The following is a 25,408-nucleotide window of genomic DNA, read 5'->3' as shown; positions in this document are numbered from 1 at the left end:
ACCTACGATGCCTTAGCTGGAGGAGCACAGCGAAGGCTTTGCCCTGTGCCTACCAGCCCCGAGGAGGAAGGTGAGCACCCTGTGGCAGCCAGACCCTCCCTGGAGGTGCACAGTCCATCACTGTAAGTCCTCGGTGGGGGTCTTCCGGCTGGGAATCAGGGATCGCAAGAGGGATGCCAGGGGAGCCTTATCCTTGAGATGAGACAGGCAGGTCAGGCCAACTAAAGAGCGGTATGCAGTGTGGGGTCCGCTGTGTGGGGCAGCAGGGAAGCCAGTAGGAAGCGGGGCTGCAGACGAGGCCACCGCCATCGCGAGCTCCAGCTGTGCAGAGGGACCAGCCGGTGTGCCCAGGACTGTGGGATCAGAAGGAGGCACAGCTCCCATCCCTGCTCAGGGGGGTTTTAGGATTTGGGGAAGTATTTGGACAATGCCCTCCATTGAAAATACCCTGCAGCATGTAGGAGACAGAGTCTCTTTTTGCCCCCAGGACAGAGAGAGGTGAGAACCAGAACAAGAAAGGGGTGGGAAAGAGTGGTGGTGGTACGGGGGTGTCGGGGGGTGTTTACTAATAGTGGACAGGAGTCAGGAGGCCCGGAATCTGATGTATTTGCTCATCCAGGTAACTGACTGGCCCTGGGGCCCAAGGCAGCCACCTGCTGCGAGGCTGTGGTTCCCAATGTGATCAGAACATGTGGGCTTAGGTGGTGGTGAATTACAGACAGGTACCGAGGCTGGGAACCAGTGAGTCATGCTCTGGAAGGAGGGCAGTCGCCCCAGACCTGGTCAGGTCACAGGGTGACTCACTCTGTGTCTCTGTTGCAGGGCAGTTTGGTGGTGCTGGGCCTCTCTGGGGCTGATGCGGCTCTCCCAGGGGACGCCTGAACAGGCTCTCTGAGGTTCTCGTTCACTCCGGGGTGAGCTTGCAGGGTGTGGCCACCTCTTGGGGACCATGCCAGAGGCACTCCTGCTCAGGTCTGCCAGCTCCATCCTGAGGACCGTGTAAGGAACAAGGATCCTACCCTCCTCCCACCTCCTGGCCCCCACACTGCCTTCTAGGGAGGAGAGTTCTTGGGCTCGGCAGGGTCCCTGGACCCCCAGACTTGGATTGGGACTTTTCACCCTATTTAATAACCCTCCTAATCTCACTAAAGAATTTCCTCCTACTTATTCACCAAAAGATTTGTGAGAGCCTAAGCACTACATGTATCGTGTTATCCTCACAATAGCCATAGGATTTAGGCAGAAAACTTGAGGCTCAGAGAGGTTCATGACTTGCCCGAGGTTGTAGAGCAAGTAAAGTGACTTGAACCCAGGCAGGCCAACTCTGGTAAATCTTAGTGCTCTATTGTTTCAAGAAAGCATTTATGGAGTACTTACTGATACAGAGCAGAGTGCTGAATGGGAAGAAAGGGCAACAGAAATAAATGGGAGCTGGATCCCCATCCACGAGGGGTTCACATGGAAAATGAAGGCTCCCTTGACTTAAATGTCACACACATAGTGACAACTTGAGCAGAATTAGGTCCAACCAACATTTACTCCAACTGCCTGCCAGAGAGCACTTAGGGCCAGAGGACAGGGTTGAATCGGGCATGACCCCTACTCTCAAGAAGTTTCTCAAGCTACCTGTGGGCTTCAAAGCCCAAACCTGCATGTTTGAGGGCTACAAGGGTGAGGGGGTGTTAGGGATCATCCAGGAGGACTTCCTGAAGGAGGAGCTGAAGGAAGCTATTGGCAGGCTCTGTCTTTAAATGATTCCCATCAGATCTTCTGGAAGACAGGAGGAGAAAGGAGAGCCAGTTCAGGGAAAGGAGAGTACAGGCCCTCCCAGATTCCTCTGCTTACCCCACACACCTCACAATATACCTCTCGTACGTGCCCTCCAAGTGTTTTCTTGCTCCCCGTGCTACTATTGGGCAGACACTGAAGGAGTTTTTGCTTCTGTGAAAGTGAGTAAGGCAAGATGCTCACAGTCCGTGTGTGTGAACTGGGGTTGAGAGCAGTTTGCATCCTTGTGCTAAGTCACTTCAGTCATGTCCGACTTTGCGACCACATGGACCATAGCCTACCAGGCTCCTCTGTCCATGGAATTCTCCAGGCAAGAATACTGGAGTGGATTGCTGTGCCCCTCCTCCAGGGGATCTTTCTGAATCAGGGGTCGAATCCACATCTCTTGTGTTTCCTGCATTGGCAGGCGAGTTCTTTACCACCAACGCCACTTTCGTGTCCTCCTCAGGGATCCTTTTTGGATTTTCCTCTTTCTCCCAGGAATGCAAAAGCAGAGGCAAGTCAGCCCCCTTGGGCTGTTCTCTCTTCGTCACTGTCATTCTGCTACTTAGGAACTTTCTCCTGTGACACTGAGCCAAGTTCTGGAGCGCCACGTTCCAGGTGTAGTCGAGGATTCCAGAATCATGGGAATACTGTGTTCCTCCCTTTTAACAGGCTCCTTGGGTTGACTATATAATATTCACACTTCCCCTGTCACAATGATTTACCAGCCACTTGTGATTTCTAGAACAGCAGCAAGAATAAGAAGGGGCCCAAATTGCTCTTGAGGAGTCAAAACAGAAGGGATTTCTCCCCAGAACTCTTTTCTTTCAGGAAAACATTATAAATTCCACTTTGGAAGCCATCTCCTCTGACTTAACAATTCTAACAAGCTTGGCTGTTTTATTTACTAGCCTGCTACCGAAAAAAAACCCACAAATTAGGAGGGAGGTGAGTCACTGGAGGCCAGCACAGGGACAGTGGCAAGAAGTGACCACTAGTGACGCAAGTGAGGATTAAAGACGAAAGACAACCATGGCCAGCAGCGACACATGAGGCAGCAGCCACCTCAGGAAAGGACAGATAGCCCTCCATGCCCTGCAGTTTGACTCACTTCCGTGTTACAAGCCAAACCGGTAGAGTCTGTTACTAGTATGACCCTGGGTGAGCAGGAAAAAGTCATAGGAAGGTCCAGCACATTCAGTTTCAGTCAATGGACAAGGGTACCCTCCCCTTAAGGGGACTAAATCTTGAAGGTTCAAGCAAGGGGCAGAGTACTCTTTACTCATTTTGATAATTAGATTTTGACCTTGTCTTAAGCATCCAATATTCTTCAGGCCCATAGAGAGCTGAGTAAGACCCTCCGTGGGCCATCCTCAAGGGGTTCTTGTCCTACCAAGTACAGGCAGGGGGACAGGATCCACCCTCTCCTTGAGGGAGGGAAAGGACAGGCCCTGGGAGAGGAGAGGACAGCAGAGGTGATTGAGTCACAAGAGGCTTGCTGCTGCAGTGGGGCAGGGTCGGGGGGCAGACGCTTCAGGAAAGGTCCTCACGGGAAGTCGCTTCCTACTGTCTCTCCTCCCCATAGACTGAAGAAGGGTCTAATCTGATGGTTAGGCTTGGCCCTTGGCTTCCTGAGGTGTCCTTTCATTTAGTGTTTGTTTCGCTGTTCTAAAACCAGAACCGGTTTACGCAAATTTGATTAGGTGGCAGAAACGCTGCCCGTACCTTTTGATGGTGGGGATTTAAAAGCAAGCTTGTTTGTGAGGCAATAGTTAAGATGGTGGGAGATTATAGCCAACGATGGCCTTGGCTAATTTGGGGGTGGCTACCCAGCGGGTGATTTCAAAAGTTGATCAGTTTAAGCAGGCAGCCCTGTCTTTTGAGAACAGGGACCAAGATAGAGCATGGATGTTATCCCAAGTTCACAGGATACCATCCCCCCTCCCAGACTCAGTGTGGGACCCTCAGCCTAGTTGGGTGTGTGTCCCCCAGCTTGCCCTGTAATTGCCTGAGCCCAGAGCTCGGGGTCATTTGGTGACAGCTTTTACTCAACGACCCAAGAGAGTAGTGGCAGTGACCGATGATCCAAAGTCAGCAGGACACATCCTACGGTTTTCAGAACCCTCTGTTTCCCTCTGCTGGCACAACAGGCCTCATCTGAAAAAAGCATGCTTTTCAGTCCTTCTGGCAGCCTCCTGGAGCAGGTTACCATAGCAACAGAAGGGCTGCTCCAGCCCTGTGGCCCAGCCTTGCTCACAAAGTTCCCGAGAAGGGGACCAGCCTGGCACCCCACTCCTTATCTCCCTGCTCCTCACCCTCCCCCTTTCAAAACCTCATGATGTCTTTTGCTTTAAAACCTATCTCAGGTTCTTAAACAGACTACCCCCAGGTGGGCCTGAGTGTGTTCGCAAACTCAGTTTGAACCTACGGTACCAGCAAGAAGTAAGACCGAATGTGAAAAGCAGGTAACTGAGCCAGGTGCCTGGGAACTGGGCAGGGATGGGACCAGCTCCACCCTGACACACAGGTGGGACTCTTTGAAGCCAGGGGCCTGCCTCAGGGCTGCCAAGATCAGCTGCACAGGTTACACACTGCACAACTCCAGGTTCTGTTTATATAGCCTATTACTGTGACATGTGTCCCCAGAGCTGAGTAACACCACAGCCTTGCTTGACCCTGAGGTGTATACTGAACCCCATCTGCTCATCCACCCAGAAGGTTGAGGTCTGGCCAGTTGAACCCTTAGGAGGAATCACGCGGAGGAGCAGTGAGGCTAAGTATATAGTAGAGGCCCAGTAACCCCATGAGCTGTGTTGACCAGAAGAGGATTCATTGTCCAGGGCCACCAAGCCTTGAAGGCAAGGGGATCTAGACCAGGAGTGAAAACAGATGACAAGAGCCCCAGGTTTCCCTGGTCCCCCTGCCTGTTCTCTCCATCAGGGAATGGACACAGGGCACCCTCACAGACACCCCTGAGAAGAGGGCCTCACTTGGGAGCCAGCTTAGGACCCATGAGAGCTGTAGGAGTGTCCTCAGCTCCGCTCTGAGTTTCTAAGAACGGCTGTTCTCGGGGACTGAGGGCTGGTGGGTGTGGGCTTGAGGGACTTGGCAGCCCCTCCCAATCCTCAAACCTTGCATGCCCGGACTCCAAGCCTTTCTTGTCCAGATGGGGACACTGAGTCCAGAGAGAGTCATGTGCTTTCCCAGAGTCACACAGCAAATTAGAGTAGAGCAGGGCTCGATTTTTCTTTCTACTGAGCCCTTAGAAACTGAAGGGAGAGCGTGGCATGGGGGTGAGGTTAACTCCTGCAAATAGTAAGGTCTTGACCCCCGAGCCCTCTAGGATGCAGCGATGCCAGTATCACCCCTGGGGGTGCTTGACACGTTCTGGGCTGGCATCGGGAGCCCAGGCCAGCCTGTCGTCTTCTAACAATTGTTTTCCCCTTACCCCTCCAGCTCCCTGACTGATGGGCAGACGCTCTCCAAAGAGCCCCCAAGCCATGCTCTCAAATTCTCGACCCCAGAGAAGGTGAAAGATGCCCAGTTGAATCCTCCAGGTGAGCTGGCCGGGAGGCTGCCAGGCAGGACTGGGTGGGCGGGACAGGGCTGGAGCTGTACTGGGAGTGCTGGAGGGGGTTAACAGGACACTACGAAGCAAGCCAGGTGACCCACAGGACAAAACTTGGGGGGGACAGGCCAGGTGGAAATACTGATCTCCATGTCCCCAGGGACCCCACTACGTCCCTTCTTCTTTCATGGCCATCAGGGCGAAGCTTGATGGAAGGCGGTGGGAGGAAGGTTTTTCTCCTTAGGAAACGTGGGAAGAAGAGAGGTCAGTGATGGCAAGACACCTGGGGCCTCATTTGGTGCACGTATTGGGTACCTGGAATCTCGGCTTGGGGTTGGTGAAGGAGGAGCAGAGGCCCAGATAAACAAGGCCTTGGAGTTTCCAAGTGGGTTGAGGCAGTTTCTTGCTGGGCCAAGGGGCGCGCTGGCAGGCAGGCACTGGCAGAATTGTTTTTGAAGCCTTGGGAGGCCACATGCTCTTCTAATGACGTTCACTTCCAGATAATTGCACCTTGAGGGAGGCAAGAGTTGTCATTTACCCTGGCGAGTCATCAAAATGATAGTAATAACAAGGCTTTTGTTCACTTTTATTGGCTGTACAATGATATTGTAGCAACAATGGAAGTTTAAAAAAAAGGAAGTGACTGGTGCCCAGGGAAGCAGGTCACTGCCTCCCCGGTTCTGAGAAGTCCTTGGGACGGTCCATTGTTGCCATCATGTCTCTGGTCTGTGTCACCTGCCCAGGGAGATGAGATCCCTTGGCGGTGCTGGTTTTCTCAGAGCTTTCCCAGCTTCCCCCAGAGAAGCCAGGGTGAGCGGCAGGTCCCTGAGGCCCCTCGGCTCCCTTGGGGGTTTGGGTGGGTGCTGGTCAGGGAGATAGCAAGTTGACTTTTGGGTGGTAGAGTCTGGACTGGTTGAGTATTTTGTAGGATGTTCTCCAACGCGGGTACGCCTGGTGTCTTCAGACGGGGATTGTGGGTTTAGGGGTAGCAGCTGGTAGCATTTGAAGTGGAACTGGTTGGGGGGGGCCAGTTCTAAGAGTCCCCGAATGGGGCAGTTAAGAGGCCAGAATCGGGGACAGGAGGAAGGGGAAGAGGACTGGAGCCTTTATTCCCAGGTCTCTTCCCTCAGCTTTTCTTCTGACCTGGGTTTCCTGGGGAGAGGACAGGCCTGGTGTGAGGGCAGGGACAGAATCAGGACCTATCTGTCATGGACTGGAGGCAGAAACTGGGCCCAGATCACCATGCTCCTTGTCAGAGAGGAAGCTGAGACCAAAGAGGTGGTGACGCCAGCCCAGGGCTCTGGATACCCCACTCCCCCGCTGCCTGGCATCCTGGAGACCAAATGCCACTCCCCTCACCCTGGTGGGGCTCACAGCTGCCCCTCTCCCAGGCTGGGTGTCTCGGGGTGACCATGGCAGGGATCTGGCCTGTAATGTGTACTTTCCTGGACTCTGCCTCTCTGCTCTTCGTCAGAGAGGAAGAAAGACTTGGACCAAGGAAAGGATTGACTGATTTCTTTCTTTTTTTTTTTTTTGACTGCTCCGGGTCTTAGTGGTGGCATGTGGGATCTAATTCCCCAACCAGGGATTGAACCCGGGCCCCCTGCATTGGGAGTGCGGAGTCTTAGTTATTGGACCATCAGGGAGACCCCAGATTGACCAACTTTTGAGGGGAAGCATTCGAAACGCACCAAGAGAGCCCAGGAGAGGGGCCAGCTGGGCCCAGGTAACTCCAGCATCTTGTCCTGGGATCCACGGAAGCTCGCTGACTTGCTGTGTTGCTGTGTCTCACCTCTGGCAGGTCCCATCGGCTTGCTCAGGCTTGCTTTCCTAACTAGATAGTTCTGTCTCTGCAGTGCTCACAGAGCAGCTGTCAGCGCCCGGGGAATGAGCACAGCAAAGCCCTGGAGCTCAGAAGTCTTGGCTGTGGGTAACGGCTTCGGTGTTTTGCAACTTGAAGGGCAGGAAGGGAGCTAAAGTGGTGCAAGCTCGGTGTCCCCAGAGCATTCGGGGTCCAGAGTGTTTCCAAGGAGGAAGGAGTCATCGCCAACCCCTTTGGCCTTAATTGCTTAACCTGAATTAGTGCCTGGCAGCCCCGCAGCAGCAGGGCACAGAGACGAAGCAGATTTCAAACAGGTGGGTAGGGAACCCCAGAGAGGGTCCCGTCAGCGAGGGCTGGCAGCCACCCCAGAGTGAGGTGGGGGCAAGTTACCAGCTTTAATGGAGGGGTGGGGAAGGAGTAGGCAACTGTAGGGGAGGCAGCAAGGCCATTCAGATTTACCAGGACTTCCAAAAGCTGTCGGGACAGCCAGGCTGGGGGTGCATCTGGACTCCCATCCTTTGTGCAGGGCTAGGCTGCTGGGGATACTGAGATGGACAGGTTTCTTTCCTACCCTCCAAGAACTCCTAGTCTGAGGGCAGACAGGCTCTGGGTGAAGGACACACGGAGGCTGAAGAAGGAAGGCGTGCTATCTGGGAACTGGGTGATCACGGTGGACTTCCTGGATGAGGACGAGTTCTAGCTGGTCTCAGACTTTTAAACTCCCGTTAGGCTTAGGCCTGAGCTGAGTGGTCTGCCCTTAGGAGTTTAGCATCTAGGGCTGGGGATTAGGAGACAGGGACAACCTGTGAGGGACTGAGGCGGCTTCTCAGGACTGAGGTCCCTTCTTGCCCACGGGACCCCAGGCACAGCGTCCGAGGATAATGCCAAGCTGGCCTCATCAACTCCCACAAGCCTGGCCCATGGGTCATGCTCTGCCCAACTCCATCTCGTGCAGCCTCCAGGGTTTTGAAGGGTGGAAGGGGAAGCTCTGGAATGCAGCTGCACTAAGATCCAGGTTCACCGTGGCTTGAGTGCCCACTGGGTGCCAGCCTGGCCCTGGGTCTTAGTTTCACAATTCCCTAGAGGCTCCAAGAGCCCAGCCTCTGTGTGGAAGAGGATATTGGAGCAGCCACACATGGGGAGGGGCCTCAAAACTGCCATTTCCATAAAACTGAGAGAAAGAAACTATCTGCACCAAAGACTGTTAGGGAGAAGGTTTCAGGGGATTAGGAGATGGGTTAAATCCCCACACATCTGCCCCCTTAATAAGAGCAGCTTTTGCTAAGCTCTGTGCCAGGCTTCCTGGGTGGCGCTAGTGCTAAAGACTCACCTTTCAATGCAGGAGACATAGAGATGCAGGTTCAAGCCCTGGGTTGGGAAGTTCCCCTGGAGAATGGAATGGCAACCCACTCCAGTATTCTTGCCTGGGGAATCCCTTGGACAGAGGAGCCTGACGGGCTACAGTCCATGGGGTCCCAAAGAGTCAGACACGACTGAAGCCCCTTAGCACAGGCTCCGTGCCAAGGGACTGACTTGCATTCTTTCATCGTCTCTTTGCGGCAGCAGTGGAGTAGGCACTTCTATCAGTCTCATTTGGTAGAGGAAACTGAGCTCAGAGAGGTTCAGTGATTTTTCTCAGAGCCACACAGCTAGTAAGATGTGGAAGTCAGAACTGGCACACTCCTCTTTGGGACTGTTTAGGTGGGGTCTCCTCCCCTCCTGCACACCCTGGCCAGCCCCTGTCTCCTAATAGCCGAGCTGCAGCCTCTCTGGGGAGCTCTTGGAACCTTGCCCGCAGGATTCAGTGTTCACCTGAGTCTCCTCAAGTTCCCAAGAAGCTGGCGGGTCCTTGAGCTGTGCTCCCCAGGATGGGCTCTGAGCAGCCCAGACGGCGGTTCTCCCAGGAACAGCCCCACTGTGTCAGGCTGCAGAGCTGCGGGGATCTGACCTCCATACAAAAGCAGCCTTGTGCTGGATCTAGACATCACTTTTTTTTCTAGCCCTTTCTAAGTTGAGCAGGAACCCTAGCTGGAGCAATGCAATGTCAAGACCACAGGGAGGGGAGGGTGTCCAGGGGGAGCAGCTGCTGGGGATGGGGCTGGTAGAAGTGCTGGTCATGCCTATTCCCCACACCCACTCTCCCTAGGCGACTCTCACACCCACAGGGGAGCTTTGAGCTGGAGGTCGGGAGGCTGGGAACTCAGCCCGGCTTGGTCTCTAGGCCTCCCTGAGTCCCACGCTCCTACCCTCCCACACGTTTCAAGGGCAGACATGGTGTTTCTGCTGGAAAGAGTTCAGGGAGCTCAGAGCCTGAGGTTGGGGGCAGGGAGGGGTCCTAGAGACAGTGTGAGGTAGAAGATCTGCTATCATTTCAGCCTGATGTGAGTGTAGGGGAAGGTGAGAAGGACCTCGCAGAGGTCAGAGGAAATGGGAACACATGGTAATCTTAATCTTTACCTTACTAAAAAAGCGGAGCCTCTGGGGACACTTGTGGAAAGCTTACCTTAAAGAAAATGTCCAGTTCTGCCAATTATAGGTGTGCCTGGGGCTGGATACACTGCTGTGGCCCAGGCTGGCCTTGACTTAAAATTCTTGTCAGGTCCTGAAGTCACCATGGCCTCTTTGCCTTATATATCCCTGGAGTGTCTGGCAGGGCTAAATGGGTTCCAAAGACTGTTAGCAGAGGGTCCCTGTGTGAAGGGACATCCTCCTGGTGCTTGTCACCAGACGGGACTTTGCAACAGAGGCTGTGGGATCCGGTAGCCTGAAGAGAGGTCTGTCCTGGCTGGGGAACAACGTGATTTGATTCCAGGATCAGAGTCTCCCTCCTTCTGCTTAATCCGCTTCATTCTAAGGCCTTTCCCACAGGTTGCAGAAAACACTCTGGGTTTCATCTCTCCACTCTTGCTCGCCTGTTTCAGCCTTTCCCAGTGAACTGAGAGTGACTTTCTCTGCTGTTTAGAAGCCTTTGTTCCGGAGGCCCAGAGAACACAGCTCCCTGCCTGCCCAGTCACCCGCAGCATAAAGGGCGATTGATAAGAAACAGGACGGGTCAGTCCAAGAGGAGTTGGAGCAACTTGAGAGGGAGAGAGGGAGGGGGAGAGAAGGGGAGGGAGGAAGGCAGTACAAAGGGCAATCTGGGCCTTGGGAAAGCCCACCCCAAACACTCAGGGGACACTCTCTGGATGTGTGCTTGAGGCTGTTGGTCTAACTGTTGGCTGCCTTCTAGAATTAGGTCTGGTTTGGCTCTTGGGTGCCTAACTGGGTGACAGGGACCTTGACTGGGTCCTGGCCATGTTTTGGCTATGATGACAGCAGTGAGCTTGGCTGGACACAGGGCAGACCTACACCCCTGTTGAGTTTCAAGGCAAGGAGATGGGGTCAACTAGAAGGGCCTGGCAGCCCATTCTGATTCCTTACATCTCTGCTATCCTCCAAGGACTCACTCCCAGTAGGCAGGCTGAGAGGCACCATGGCAGTCCTGAGCCCCTTCATGACCCCTCCCTCCTGCTCACTTCTGAGCAGGTCACTTTGTGGCAGAGGACCAGGGGACCCAGCCACCACTCTTCTCTTCCCCAGGGGAACAGACCACGGACCCCCAGAGCCTAAACTGCCTTCACTAACCAGCCCCGTAACTCCTGAACTGACGTCTTGTCCCAATTCTGCCCCTAACATGCTGTGACTTAGGCCATCCTTGCCCACTCTGAGACTCCGTTTCTTCTCCTGTGTCGCGTGTAGGAATGCCCTGCCTCCACTTCTCAAGTATGCCCTCCCCTTCTCCCAACACTGAGGTCTCAGTCGATATCCCTGATGGGCAGCGTATGTGTAGTTTTAATTCATTCCTTTGGCAAACATTTATTGCAAGTCCAACGCTTGCGTCAGAAGTTCAGAGTCTAGTCAGAAAGGCCAGAGAGCTATTTCTTGAGCAGCCAAGATGTGCTAAGTTTTTTAATAATATTACTTTGACACAAATTTTTTCAGTTTTATATATTATGTATTTTTATATGCACTTTTATTTGCTCCTTTTTTTTTTAACTTGAAATTATATTGTGACTATCTCCTGCATCATTAAATATTTTTTAAATACTTTGTTTTGATGACTGCCTGTGAATCCATGATATGGCTATACTCTATCGAATTTAGCCAGTCCCCTATTATATCGATTGACACTTTCACATAACACAGTGCTCTTGCCACAGTACAAAGGCCAACTCTTGTCTATTTACTTCTTACGAATCTTTGCTACTTCATGTTCTTTGATTTCAGGAGAAACCCAGGTACCTCGGAAGGTAGGTGAGTTCAAATGGCTTTAGTGGATGGAGGTTACCGTGAGGACAGGCAGGGAAGAAAGGAAGCTTAGAAAGTGGTTATGGGGGGGTGGGGGTTGGAAGAAATAGACTCCATGGTTCCCTACTCCAGGGGAAACCACCATTGCTCAAACCCAGCCTCTCTGTGCCTGGCTGATACCACCTGCTTCTCTCTGCTCCCTAAACCGTGCTAGGACTCCTACCACCCCATGATCTCTGCAGGTCTGTCATGATCTCTGCAGGAGGGACCCGCAAGGAGCATTCCTACAGGACCCTGCATAGTGACCTCATGGCCCCTGTGCAGGCATGGGGTTCTGGTCTCATCGCTGTGGCCAGGGGAGCGGGGTCGATGTCCAAGAGTCAGTGCTTCATAGGCAAGGGACCCTTCTGACTGCTCTGGCCACCTTGCTGATAGCTAAGACTGGATCTTCCAACATGCTATCCGGAGATTTCTCCTCTGACAGAGATGAGATTGGGAGAGGAAATGATGTGAGCAAAGGCCCAGAGATGGGGATGCATAGATATGAGAAACAGAACATGAGAAGGGAGGACGGATGAGACACCTCAGGCAGGTGGACTCATCTACCTTCCTTCCTATCAGTTCCTAAGCCCAAGGCCACAGAGTTATGGTGGACTCAGGAGGACACTGGGCAAGGCTGGGTCTTGCCAGCCCTACCTAGGGGCTCTCAGGACAGAGGTTCAGCCTGGCATGGGCCGCTGGAGCAGGCACCTGCTCTGGGAGCCCACCTCTCTCTATACCTGGGCAGCAATGTGTCCTGCACCACCCTCAGGCCACCTGGGGAGAAGGGAGGCCGGGAGGGAGGGGAAGGCCTGGGTGCCCTGGACAAACAGTCATTCAGTCCAGCCCTCTGGGATCGGGATGGGACAGAGGCTGAGTCATGCTTCCCTAAAGGCCCCCTGACCTCTACTCAGAGCCAGCCTTCTGTGCTCAGGACCCAGGGAGGAGTCAGACCTGCCTTGGAGAGCCGCTAGCCTGGTGGGAGAGGCAGATCCGACCAGGACTCGGCCCGCAGTGAGGCTTGGGCACTGAAGTCCTCAGTGAGGGGGTTGCGCTTGGGGCCTGAAGGGCAGGAGAGGGGGGTGTGATGGAAGAAGGGTGTTCAAGGCAGAGTCACAGCCTGGGCAAAGGCACTGGGTGGGCAGGAATGCAGGGCACTGGGAGCAGCTCAGGCTGGCCATGTCTAGGTGGCAAAGGCTGGCGAGCCCCTCTGGGGAGGGACTTCCTTAGAGACCACGGTGAGGGCATCACCCTGTGGTCAAGAAGAGATGTGGAGGCTTTGAGCAGGTCAGATGTTGGTTAAGAAAGGTGGCTCTGGGAACCTCTGGAATGTAGGAAGAGGAAGTGGCCAGAGATCATAGCTGCCCAGGGTCACCGAGCCTGAGCTTGAGCATAGGACTTAGGTAGGAGACGGGACGGTCCTTTCCCAGGGGAGGTGTGGGTGCTGGGGTCAGCCTGGAACCCTACCGCAACCCCAGCGTGGATTTGGGAGTCAGACTGTGGGTGGGGATCCCAGCTCTGCCAGCTATGGCTTAGCCTCTCTGAGAGTCATAGAGTCAGCTACGGCACAATATGGAAGGTTGTTCAGTGTGAGGTCACACAACCGGATGGCATGCAGCCCACTCGGCGCAGGCGGGTGCTCAGTAAACGGGAGCTGTGACCCTTTTAACTCCTTCATGGGAAGGACGATGATGGGGCCTCTCTCTGGGAGGCCAGGGGCAGGGTAGACCCCTTCCCACCAGTCTCCTCTTCTGGTGGTCTGGGGGTTCCGACAGCTGAGCCTGTGCAGTGAACGTAGAAAAGGCCAGGCCGGAGCCAAGCTGCCCGGTCCCACTTCCTGAAGGGCGTGGTTCCCCCAGGGGCCAGGGCTTTCATCCCTGTCCCAAAGCAGCCAGGCTGAGAGGAGACTGAACTCGCAGACCCACTGCCTTTCCTTCCCTTGTCCGTTCCTTCTTTTCTTCTTCTAAGAAGGAGGTGAGACAACTTATCCCTGAATCATAGGCACCATGGGTAAAAAGAGAGGTATGTGTGTGTTAGCTGCTCAGTCGTGTCTGACTCTTTGTGACCCCATGGACTGCAGCCCGCCAGGCTCCTCTGTTCATGGGATTTTCCAGGCAAGAATACTGGAGTGGGTTCCCATTTCCTCCTCCAGGGCATCTTCCCAAGCCAGGGATCCAACCAAGGTCTCCTGCATTGCAGGCAGATTCTTTACCATCTGAGCTAAAAAAAAAAAAAAAAAAAAAAACCCCAATGCAGCAAAAAGACAGAACCATGTAATCTGCAGGAGAGGAAAAAACCAGATAAAGGAACTCTATCCAAAATAGCCATCAAAATTTAAGTGCTTTTTTTTTCAGATGCAGTAAACCCACTTCTAGAAATCCATCCTTAGGAAAGCCTAGAACCGGGCTGAAGGCTGGAAATCATTTGAGTATCTTTCAGTGGGGAGGCGGTTATGATATGTACATTATGTTATGAAATTGATATGGCCAATGAAGTAATATGCAGCCACACACACACAATGAGGGAGAGAAAGAGAGATTTTTTTTTTAAGTTAAAATCTTTTGTTTTGCTAGATTTTTAAAAGTTAATATTATTTGGCTGCACCAGGTCTTAGTTGCAGCCCTTGGGATATTTCACTGTGACAGACAGACTCTCTAGCTGCGGCTTGCCAGGTTAGTTGCTCTGCAGTACATGGGATCTTAGTTCCCTGACCAAGGATTGACCCCATATCCCCTGCATTGCAAGGCAGATTCTTAACCACTGGACCACTAGGGAAGTCCTGAGAGATAGACATTAATGTCGCAAAAGCTAAAGATGGATGATTTGGATAATGATGATGTTTGATTGGGTCCATATAACATTTTTTTAAAGTGTGAGCAACATTAAAAAATCAAGTGATTCTACTTAAACACCCAGATTTCAGGTAGCTCTTGCTTTCCATTCTTCCTGGGCACCAAATCCTAGAGCCAAGGAGCAGCTGCCCCCTTTAGATGAGGCTTGTATCCCCCTGCCAGTCTCCGCCACTCCCTGTTGCCTCCCTGACCCTGAGTCTGGGGTCAGGGCAATGGTCACTGTCCTTGTATTATAGCTTCCCTTAGCGAAATATTGCACTGTTCTCTGTCTTTGTCAAAAACAGAGAAACAAAAGGTGGACTACAGGACCCATATATCTCAAAGAAAATGAGAGGGAGCCTATTTCTTTGTGAAAAGGAAGACTGTGCCTCTGAGTTTCACTTGCAAATCCTGGGGCAATTCATTTATTTATTGTTTAGTATTATACATTATTTTTTATTGATGTTGATACATTACTTACCTGGCCCCTGTTGGCATTTTGGATTTGCTACCCTTGATTAATACAATAGTAACATGATTCTTTTTTCCCCCTTTGGCTAAAATGACAACAGCCACAAAATTAAAACTAATTCCTTGTACATATATTTATATACACAGTGCGTGAGTGTGTGCTAAGTTGTTTCAGTCATGTCTGACTCTGTGCGACCCCATGGACTGCAGCTGCCAGACTCCTCTCTCTATGGGATACTCCAGGCAAGAATACTGGAGTGGGTTGCCATTCTCTTCTCCAGGGGATCTTCCCGACCCTGGGATCGAACCCACGTCTCTAAGGTCTCCTGCATTGGGAGGCGGGTTCTTTACCCCTAGTGCCACCTAGGAAGCCCCTGTATACCCAGGACATACACCAAATGGCAACAGTGATTATCTAGACTTAAGGAAGACCTATCCATTTTTATATTATGTACTTCTAACATTTCCTGTTTCTTAGAACAAATATATAGTTTTGTGATTTTTTTAAAAAGATTATAACTTAAAAAGTGATAAGTGAAAACTCTTGGCTGAGGGAAGCTTTCACAAGAGGTTGTAAGACTTATCTCTCTTTCTCTTGGCAAGCCTGGGGGAACAGGCAAATGTAGTGGAACCTGAGCAGCTAGAATGCCCACAGGAAAATATACCTTTTCAGTCCTAAGCACCAAGAAGAACCTGTATCAGGAAAGGGAAGACAGCTACCAGCTACTGGAAAGTGACTGGCAGACTCTGGGCATGCTGGTTGGGCTACCTTACAGAATTCTTGTGCCAATTTGGGGGGTGGTGTTAGCATTCTTCCTCCTTTTTTTTTTTTCTGGCTGCATGTCATGTCTTGTGGGATCCCCAACCAGGGATCAAACCAGGGCCCTTGACAATGAAACTGCAGAGTCCTAACCACTAGACTACCAGGGAATTTCATTTCCTCCCATCCTTCCATTTTTAAAAGCAGTTTTATTCAGGTATACATTATATGCCATCAAATTTGCCCATTGTGAATACTATGATTTTTCACTTTTTCATTGAAAAAGTCACCTTTTCAATGATTTTTAGCAAATTTGCACTTGTACCAGCCTCATTGCAATTCAATTTTAGAACATTTCCATCACTCCAAAAAGACCCCTGATGCAAATTTGTGGTCATTCCCCATTCCCAAGTCCCAGGCCACCTCTCATCTGCTTTCTATCATTTCCACCTTTTCTGGACATATCATATAAATGAAATCAGACAATATGTGGTCCTTTGCTTTTGGCTTCTTTCACCAGATCTGTTTTGAGTTTCATTCATGGTGTTGCCTGTATCAGCACTGTGTTCCTTTGGAGAGCCAAATAGTGTTCTCTTGGCTGGAGAGGCCATAGCTCCCTTCCCAGCAGATGGACATTTGTTGTTCCCACCTCTTGCCTTCTGTAACTCATGCTGCTATGAATGCTCCTGTACAAGTCTTTGTGGGGTATGTACTTTCATTTCTCATGGGTAGATACCTAAGAATGGAATTGCTGGGTTGTATAGGAGAACCCCAGGGACAGAGGAGCCTGATGGGCTGCCGTCTATGGGGTCGCACAGAGTCGGACATTACTGAAGCGACCTAGCAGCAGCAGCAGCCTAGTAGATGTAAGTTTAATTTTTTAAGAAACTGCCTAACTGTCTACCAACATGGTCGCACCATTTTATATTCCTTCCACCTGTATAAGGCTCTGGTCTCTCTTGCCAGCCCTTTGCGCTTGAAGACTATTCAAATGGAGCTGGGAGGAGAAAGACTTGCCAAAATCACGCAACAGGAAATGGCAGAACGGAATTTGAACCTAGGTTGACCTGACTCTACAGGCTGTGTCTTTCCCCTGGTCTGCTCATGTGAACGGACTTGCACAAACTGCAGGGGTTGGAGACTGTAAAGAGGTTGATCTCTGGGGTCTGCCAGGCTGGGGTTCCAGGAAGAAGAACCTGGAAGAAGGCGCTTGGAGAAGTCGAAGGAGTAATTGGAGAGGGCTCCTCAGCAGGCGCTGACTCAAACCTCCACTAGGGGGCGCGGGGATCCAGCAGCGGCTGGAGATGGGCCTCTGTCAGAGAAGGCAGCCATGGAGGCCAGCCAGCCTGGTCTTGGCCTTCAACAGTACACACTGCCTGGCACTGGGTGACCTTCTCTCTGCCCGAGCCTGCATTTCCAAGCAGCCATGCCCCTGCCCCAGACATTCTGTTTTCCTATTTGGGCCTGGATATGTCCCCTTTTAATGGCTTCTCTGGTGGCTCAGTGGGTAAAGAATCCACCTGCAATGCAGGAGACGTGGGTTCAATCCCTGGGTTGGGAAGGTTGCCTGGAGGAGGAAATGGCAACCCACTCCAGTATTCTTGCCTGGAGAATTCCACGGACAAAGGAGCCTGGCAGGCTACAGTCCAAAGGGTCCCAAAGATTCAGGCATGACGGAGCAACTAAGCACCCATGTCCCCTTTTCCCTCATCCTTGGCCTCCATGGGAGGAAGGATGGGCTCTTCTGTCCCAGCCCCAGGGCCTCCACCTCTTTCTGCCAACTTCAGGGTTCACATGAAACCCTAGAAGATTGAAGGAAGAGACAAGGTCCATCTGCTGGCTGCCTCAGAACCGTCTGTCATACAGCTCACTGTTGGTCTTGCCTCAAGACGGATGCCCAAGGAAGTGTGACCTCTCCATCTCAGAGAGGGTTGACCAGCAGGTGGCGCAGTAGCCCCTGTGGTCCTCACTCCCTCACCCATGACTCACCTTTGTAGAATGATGACTCTGGCCCCAGAAGGCAGTCCCATGGACAAGTGTCTAGACCACCCATCCATGTCTCCTTTGCAAATGATCTGGAAAAAGGGAGGAAGAGCAAGGGGTGCATTTATTGGGCACCAACTACATGCCGAAGCTCTTTCATTCTTTTGACCCTCATAACATCCCTGAGAACTAAACCCTCACCTTTCCCCCGAAAAAACAGTCTCAGAGGTCAAATAGCTCACCCCACATCTCATGGACTAAATGCTAAGGCTCTGGTCCCACCTATTGCACTCAGTAAACTTAATGGGTAGGTGGTACCCGGGACAGTGTCAGGCATGGGAAAATGACTGAACCTCACTGAGCTGCAGCCGCCCCATCTGTAAAATGGGACTACCAGACCCATGTTGTGCAGATGAGATGAGATCCCCACGTGAGCTATTCACATGGGGCCTGGCCCTGGCAGGGATGAGCAAAGAGATGGTTAGATTATTTCGTGGGACTGGGAAATTGTCCAGGCTAGTGATCAGAGCCTGCTAGTTTCCAGTCTCCTCTAGTCCCCTGGAAGTGTTGCTATTTTTGATGTTCTGATCTTCTGCCATTTGGGTCTGTCCCCAACTGCTTCTTAGGAGACAGAGGAAGGGTTAGAAACCCCAGAGGATCTGAGAGTCCTGCTTTTCTGGGGCAACCCCCAAATCCACTGCTGACTGCCCAGCCTCAGGGGGCAAATTCCAGCTGGCATGATGGACCCTAGCGGAAAAATGTCTAGGGTCCCCAAGGCCTCCTTCTGCCCGCCCTCTTCATTGCTGCCTCCCTAGAGCCTTGCCCATCCCTCAAGCCTGTCGGGCATCCCCTTCCAGGCAGCCTCCTCACGAGTCTGCCAGCCCTCATAGCTCAGAGCTCAAGGCATTGTGGGAACCAGAGGCCGGGAGCTCTGCCCAGGGGAGGAGCAGGGAATCCCCTGGGGACAAGCCCTGGCTGGCAAGATACAAGCTGTGGTCTCCCCGACCCTGCAGAGGAGGCGCTATGGACGACTCGGGCCGACGGGCGTGTCCGCCTACGCATAGACCCCATCTGCTCGCAGACTCCCCGCACTGTTCATCAGATGTTCTCCACGGCTCTGGACAAGTATGGGGACCTCAGTGCTATGGGCTTCAAGCAGCAGGGCACGTGGGAACACATCTCCTACACCCAGTACTACCTGCTGGCCCGCAAAGCCGCCAAGGGCTTCCTGAAGGTGAGGGAGCTGCCCAAGGCCTGGACTCTCCCTTCCCCAGCCCTGCCTCCAGTTCTGGCCTTCACAGACCTCCTTCCGATGCCCCACTGGGCAAGCCCTTAGAAAGGACCACTGTAAAATCATCCTGGTCATTGAGCTAATGGTCCATTCTGGCTTGGGGCCGAGGGTTTATGTACAGTGGACCCTTACTATGTGCCAGGACGTGGCATGAACTTCTTATTTGTTGTCCCGCTCAAGGGGGGCTGGGAAGCCTGGTGCACTGCGCTGAGGGGTGGGAACCCCGGGAAGGCCTGGGAGGGGCAGCAAGGGCTGTTGAGTGGCTGGTCCCCCAGGGCACACTCTGACCCTGGGAGCTGGTCCCTGAGGTGGGCCGGCAGAGTCCCCTGCTGTCTGGAAGGGGGGTTTGGTGAGAATGAGAGGCCCCTTTCCTGCTGGTTGACCTGGCCTGTCTATCTTTGGCCTGGAGCTTGGCCTGGAGCGGGCCCACAGCGTGGCCGTCCTCGCCTTCAACTCCCCGGAGTGGTTCTTCTCAGCAGTGGGCGCAGTATTCGCAGGGTGAGTGGCTGCGGGAGGGGCAGAGTCTCCAGTGGGTTGGAGGGGGACAGAGAGTGAAGAGAGGGTTTTAATCTCTTTTTAGGAGCCCCTCACCCCCTCCCCAACATCCCATCTCTTCCCTGGGGCCCCCTCTAGACCCGCTTTTGTCCCCTTCTGCCCAGGGCAGCTGTGCTGAGCTGCCTGACCGGCCATGGGAGCTCTCTGGGGTCAGGGGCCATGGGTGTGTTGGGCAAGGGTCGGGGCTGAGGGGTTGGGCCACTGTACTCGCCCAGACACGCATCCTCCCGGGTCTCTGACAGTGGCATCATCACCGGCATCTACACGACCAGCTCCCCTGAGGCCTGCCAGTATATCGCCTATGACTGCCGCGCCAACATCATCATGGTTGACACGCAGAAGCAGCTGGAAAAGATCCTGAAGGTTTGGGGGAAAGGGGGCAACAACCACAAGGGTCAGGCTAGGCATCCTCACAGACCTCCACCTTCCCTGCCAGAGTCACCCATCATCCTCAACAGCAATCCTGCCCGGCACACGCACACATTAGCACAGCAGGGCAATGGCCGCCGACCCATTTGTCAGGTCTGAAAACTGAGGCCCAGGAAGCTCAAGGAACATACCCCTCATCCCCCCCAGCCAGCCCATGGCCCTTCATGGCTTTCGCTTCAGGGAAGCGTTGAGTGCCCTGAGGGTGGTTCAGGGCTCTGACACGTGAGCACTCAAGTCTGAGTCTCGGTGGGGAGTGGGGGTACAGGCTGCCACAGGGTGGGTCTTGGGCCAAGCCAGAGCAAGTGCTGCAGCATATTCTAGAGACTGTAGGGCACAGTAGGAGCTCAAAAGTGCCTCTTGGGGCAGCTGGCACTTTCTAGAGCACTGATGCCTCCTGATCCATTTAAGGCCCCTTCCTGATTGGCCCTGTCCCCATGTGCACCACGCTGGCATTCAGTGGCCTGAGGACACCTCTGTGCCCCAGCTGTACCCAGCAGCCTGCAAGGCCCTCCGTGGCTGCTGGCATCTCAGAGAGGCTTCCTCTGGGTTGACTTGGCCCTGGTTCTGGAGCTGTCACCTGGACCTCAGACACCCCTGCACCTGAGGGCGGGAGAAGTGGTCTCCAACCTCCTGGGACAGTGGGACCTGGAGCCCCAGACTGGTCAGACTAGATGGCCTCCCTCAGCTCAAGTGGAGAAGTCCTTTTCCGTCTCCACTCCTTTTGAACCCTGTGTTTCCACGGTTCTCTCATTCCGAGTGCCTCCGTTCTATCTGACTTGGATCAATGCTTGAGTTGGGGAGAGGCAGTCTGGGTGCAGAGGAGGTGGTCCAGAGTGAACCACTCTGAGAGGCTGAGGTGAGGCTGGGCTGTCCTTAGCACCCCCTTCCTTGCCCTCCCCAAGCACTCAGACCCTTCACTTAATAGAGTGTCCCAGATCACTTCAGTTGTGTCCGACTCTCTGCAACCCTATGGATTGTAGCCTGCCGGGCTCCTCTGTCCATGGGAATTCTCCAGGCCAGAATACTGGAGTGGGAAAGAAGTCTTTCCCTTCTCCTGGGGAATCTTCCCAACCCAGGAATTGAACCGGGGTCTCCTGCATTGCAGGCGGATTCTTTACCAGCTGAGATCCAAGGGAAGCCCTCACTTAATAGAAAGCTGACAAATATTTAGAGAATAGTGCATAGCAGGGGTGTACCAGGCCCCTAGGACTCAGTGGGACCCTGATTCGCTCAGGTTTAGATTCTTCATAGATGCCAGAGGCCCCTGACCCAGGCCAGCTTTCCCGGAGACCCCAGTGGTTTAAGATTCCTTGAGAACCAAGTTGGCAGGAGCCTCACCTGCTAAGTAGCAATGGTTAGTTCACCTCCTCAGCCTCGCCCAAGGGAGTCACATACCCCTCAACGTGGGCACTCAGGTTGGGGAGGGTGGTAGAACTATAAAAAGCCCCCCATAGTGACTTCCCTGGAGGCCCAGTGCTTCCAATGCAGGGGGGCACAGGTTCGATCATTGGTTGAGGAACTAAGATCCCACACGCTGCATGGCCAAAAAAAGAATTTTTTTAATTAAAAAAAACACTCCCCCAAATAGATTTTTGCCCCCTCCCTCAGGGAGACAACCCCCTCTGCATAGACGGTTGATCTGATCCAAACGTCCTCCCCTTGCCCCATTCACCACTGAAGAAACCGAGGCCCAGACCTACTGAATCAGAAATGTCCACCCTAGGCAATTACTTAAAATTTGTGTTCTGAAACTTTCCAGACAAACAGAAATAGAGGGAAGAGTATAGTGGACCCTCATAGAGTGATCATCCAGATTTAATAATCATCAATGTTTTCCCATCACACCCATCAGTGTGAAGCATTTGAAGGCAAATCTCTGACATCACAGCATTTCACCCCCTAAATAGCTCAATATTTATAAAACATAAGACAGTTCCTTCATCACAATAACTTTATCACCTTTATTTACACTAGTCAAAGAATTCTTTCCTATCGTCTAATACCGACAATGTGTTTTTCCAGGCAATTCGTTTGAATCAAGATCTAAACCAGGCCTATGTGTTGCCTTTGGTGGTGTCTCTTAAGAGTCTTTTAATTCAAAACAAAGCCCCCACCTTTTGTCCTGTCCCATAGACCAGTGCAGTCCAGGACGAGTCACATCACCCAGGAACTTAGTTTCAGAACCCACCCAGACCTACGGATTCTAAAAAACAGGGTGTGGGGCCCACGCCTCCTGGTGATTCTGACACAGGCTCAAGTGGTGAGAGCCTCTGTCATAGACATGCTGCAGAAACTAGGTCAGCCGTCCTGAGCTGTTGTGTAGCTTGTCCCTGTAACCTCCACACTTCCTGTTAGATCGCAAGCCTTGATGCCCTTCAGATTAGATGGTAATTGGCAAAAACACCCCGTAGGTGGTGCTGTGTACTTCCCATTGCACAGCTTCAAGAGGCATGTGATGTCAGGGAGTACTGCTTATACTGATGCTGAGCTTCATTCCCTGGATTCGGGTGGCCACCTGCTCATCCACTACAACATTCCCCATCACTCTCCACTGATGAACTTTGCCTGAATTAATTATTATTGAATACTTGAGCCATGGGAAAACACTGGTTTTCTAATTGATCAGTTAGGATTCTTTTCCAAAGAAAGAACTCTCTCTCATCATCTGGGGCTCTTTGCTACCTGAAACACCCTGATTGTACCAAGTAGATGCGGTAGATAGAAAACTGGCCTATGTTGGTGACTGTTCCATGCATATTTGAATGAATGTGCATTCTTCAGTTTGTTGGGTAGAATGTTCTATAAATGTTAATAATGTCAACTTGATGGATATGTTTTTTAAATCGTCTATATCCCTGTTAATTTTCTATCTCTTTTTTCTATTTGTAACAAATACTGAGGGTTGAAATCTCAATTATTATTGTGGATTATTTATTTATCCTTTTAAATCTGGTTTTGCTTTGTGTATTTTGAAACTCTGTCATGTATGTACATAGTTATGTTGTAATGTCATCTGGATGACTTAACCACTTTATAATTAAGAAATGTCCTTCTTTACCTCTGAGAACCACTCTTCCAAAGCTACTTTGTCTTATATAAATATAGCCACTGCAGATTTCTTCTGATCAATGTTTGCATGGTATACATTTTTGCACTGTTTTTCTTTTAACCCACATATGTCCTTATATTTAAAGCAGGTCTCTTATAGACAGCGTATAGTTGAGTCATACTTTTTATCTAGTCTGACAAAATTGTCTATAAAACTACCACTTGGTTCTTTCCTATTTGTTCTTTGATCCCATCCATCCCTTGATCCTTTTCTCCTCTCTCGTGATTTCTTTTGAATGGAGTTTTTTGTTTTCGTTTTATTTTTGAGTATTCCATTCTATAGGTTTCCCTGGTGGTTCAAAATTCTCCAAGCCAGGCTTCAACAGTACGTGAACCATGAACTTCCAGATGTTCAAGCTTGATTTAGAAAAGGCAGAGGAACCAGAGATCAAATTGCCAAAATCCGCTGGATCATTGAAAAAGCAAGAGAGTTCCAGAAAACACCTACTTCTGCTTTATCGACTACGCCAAAGCCTTTGACTGTGTGGATCACAATAAACTGTGGAAAATTCTGAAAGAGATGGGAATACCAGACCACTGACCTGCCTCCTGAGAAATCTGTATGCAGGTCAAGAAGCAACAGTTAGAACTGGACATGGAACAACAGACTGGTTCCAAATTGGGTAAGGAGTACGTCAAGGCTGTATGTTGTCACCCTGCTTATTTGACTTACATGCAGAGTACATCATGAGAAATGTTGGGCTGGATGAAGCACAAGCTGGAATCAAGATTGCCGGGAGAAATATCAATAACCTCAGATACGCAGATGACACCACCTTTATGGCAGAAAGTGAGGAATTGAAGAGCCTCTTGATGAAAGTGAAAGAGGAGAGTGAAAAAGTTGGCTTAAAACTCAGCATTCAGAAAACTAACATCATGGCATCTGGTCCCATCACTTCATGGCAAAAAATGGGGAAACAGTGGAAACAGTGAGAGACTTTATTTTTTTGGCCTCCAAAATCACTGCAGATGGTGACTGCAGCCATGCAGTTAAAAGACACTTGCTCCTTGGAAGAAAAGTTATGACCAACCTAGATAGCATATTGAAAAGCAGAGACATTACTTTGCCAACAAAGGTCCATCTAGTCAAGGCTATGGTTTTTCCAGTGGTCATGAATGGATGTGAGAGTTGGACTATAAAGAAAGCTGAGCACCGAAGAATTGATGCTTTTGAACTGTGGTTTTGGAGAAGACTCTTGAGAGCGCCTTGGACAGCAAGGAGAGCCAACCAGTCCATCCTAAAGGAGATCAGTCCTGAATATTCATTGGAAGGACTGATGTTGAAGCTGAAACTCCAATACTTTGGCCACCTGCTGTGAAGAACTGGCTCAAAAAGACCCTGATGCTGCAAAAGATTGAAGACCAGAGGAGAAGGGGACGACAGAGGATGAGATGGTTGGATGGCATCACTGACTCAATGGACATGAGTTTGAGTAAACTCCGGGAGTTGGTATGGACAGGGAGGCCTGGCGTGCTGCAGTCCATGGGGTTGCAAAGAGTCTGACACAACTGAATGACTGGTGGCTCAGATGATAAAGAATTTGCCTGCAATGCAACAGATGTGGGTTCAATCCCTGGGTCAGAAAAATCCCCTGGAGAAGGGAATGGCAACCCACTCCAGTATTCTTTTCAGAAAAATTCCATGGACAGAGGAGCCTGGTGGGCTACAGTCTATGGGGTCATAAAGAGTGGGACACGACTGAGCGACTGACACTTTCACTTTCATTCCGTTCTATCTACTGACTTCTCAGTTCTCCCTCTAGTGTTTGCTCTAGGGCTTACAATATGCATCTTTAATGCATCGCAGTCTACTTTCAAATACTGTTAGAATGTAATGTTGTACTGCTTTGCAAGTGACATATGAATCTTACAGCAGTGTACTTGTGTCCCCGTTCCATACTTTGTGCTATTGTCATTCATACTCAACTTCTATGTAAGTTATAACCCCCGCAATGTAGTATTTTATTTACTTACTTATTTATTTATTTGGCTATGTCAAATCTTAGTTGCAGCACTTGGGATCTTCGATCTCCATTGTGGCATGGAAGCTCAACTCTTCGTTTTGACATGTGGGATCTAGTTCCCTGACCAGGGATTAAACCTGGGCCCCATGCACTGGGAGAACGGAGTCTTAGCCACTGGACCCACCAGAGAAGTCACTGCAATGTAGTATTTAAATAGCCATGTATCATTCAAAAATTTTTTTAAAGAAAGAGAAGATGTCTCTTTTTGGTTTACCCACATATTTGCCATTTCTGGCTCTCTTCATCCCTTCATGTCCTCCCCGAGTTTTCATCTGGTTTGTCTTCCTTCCTCCTAAAGAATTTTCTTCAACATTTCTTGGAATACAAGTCCAAGGGCAATGCCTTCTGTCAGTTTCTCATTTTTGCCTTCATTTTTCGATAGGTATTTTCACTTGGTTTAGAATTCAGGGTTGATGGGGTTTCTTTTGTTTTTCCTCTTAGCTCTTTAAAGACTCCATCCCAATGTTTTC

At 51.2% G+C, this 25,408-nt stretch overlaps 1 protein-coding gene across 1 annotated transcript in view; it reads left to right on the top strand.

The window, feature by feature from the left end:
* The window catches only part of ACSBG1 (acyl-CoA synthetase bubblegum family member 1), a 99,729-nt gene that overhangs the window by 65,785 nt on the left and 8,536 nt on the right, over nucleotides 1-25,408 (top strand). The window contains 4 exon segments of the mRNA XM_061159103.1: nucleotides 5,227-5,327; nucleotides 18,545-18,765; nucleotides 19,232-19,320; nucleotides 19,620-19,740. Coding sequence (XP_061015086.1) covers nucleotides 5,227-5,327; nucleotides 18,545-18,765; nucleotides 19,232-19,320; nucleotides 19,620-19,740 — 532 coding nt within the window.

This window comes from Dama dama, chromosome 13 (genome assembly GCF_033118175.1).
Source record: "Dama dama isolate Ldn47 chromosome 13, ASM3311817v1, whole genome shotgun sequence".
Classification (NCBI taxonomy): Eukaryota; Metazoa; Chordata; class Mammalia; order Artiodactyla; family Cervidae; genus Dama; species Dama dama.
Note: the sequence above shows the minus strand (reverse complement) of the source record. Positions and strands in the feature narration are given on the sequence as shown.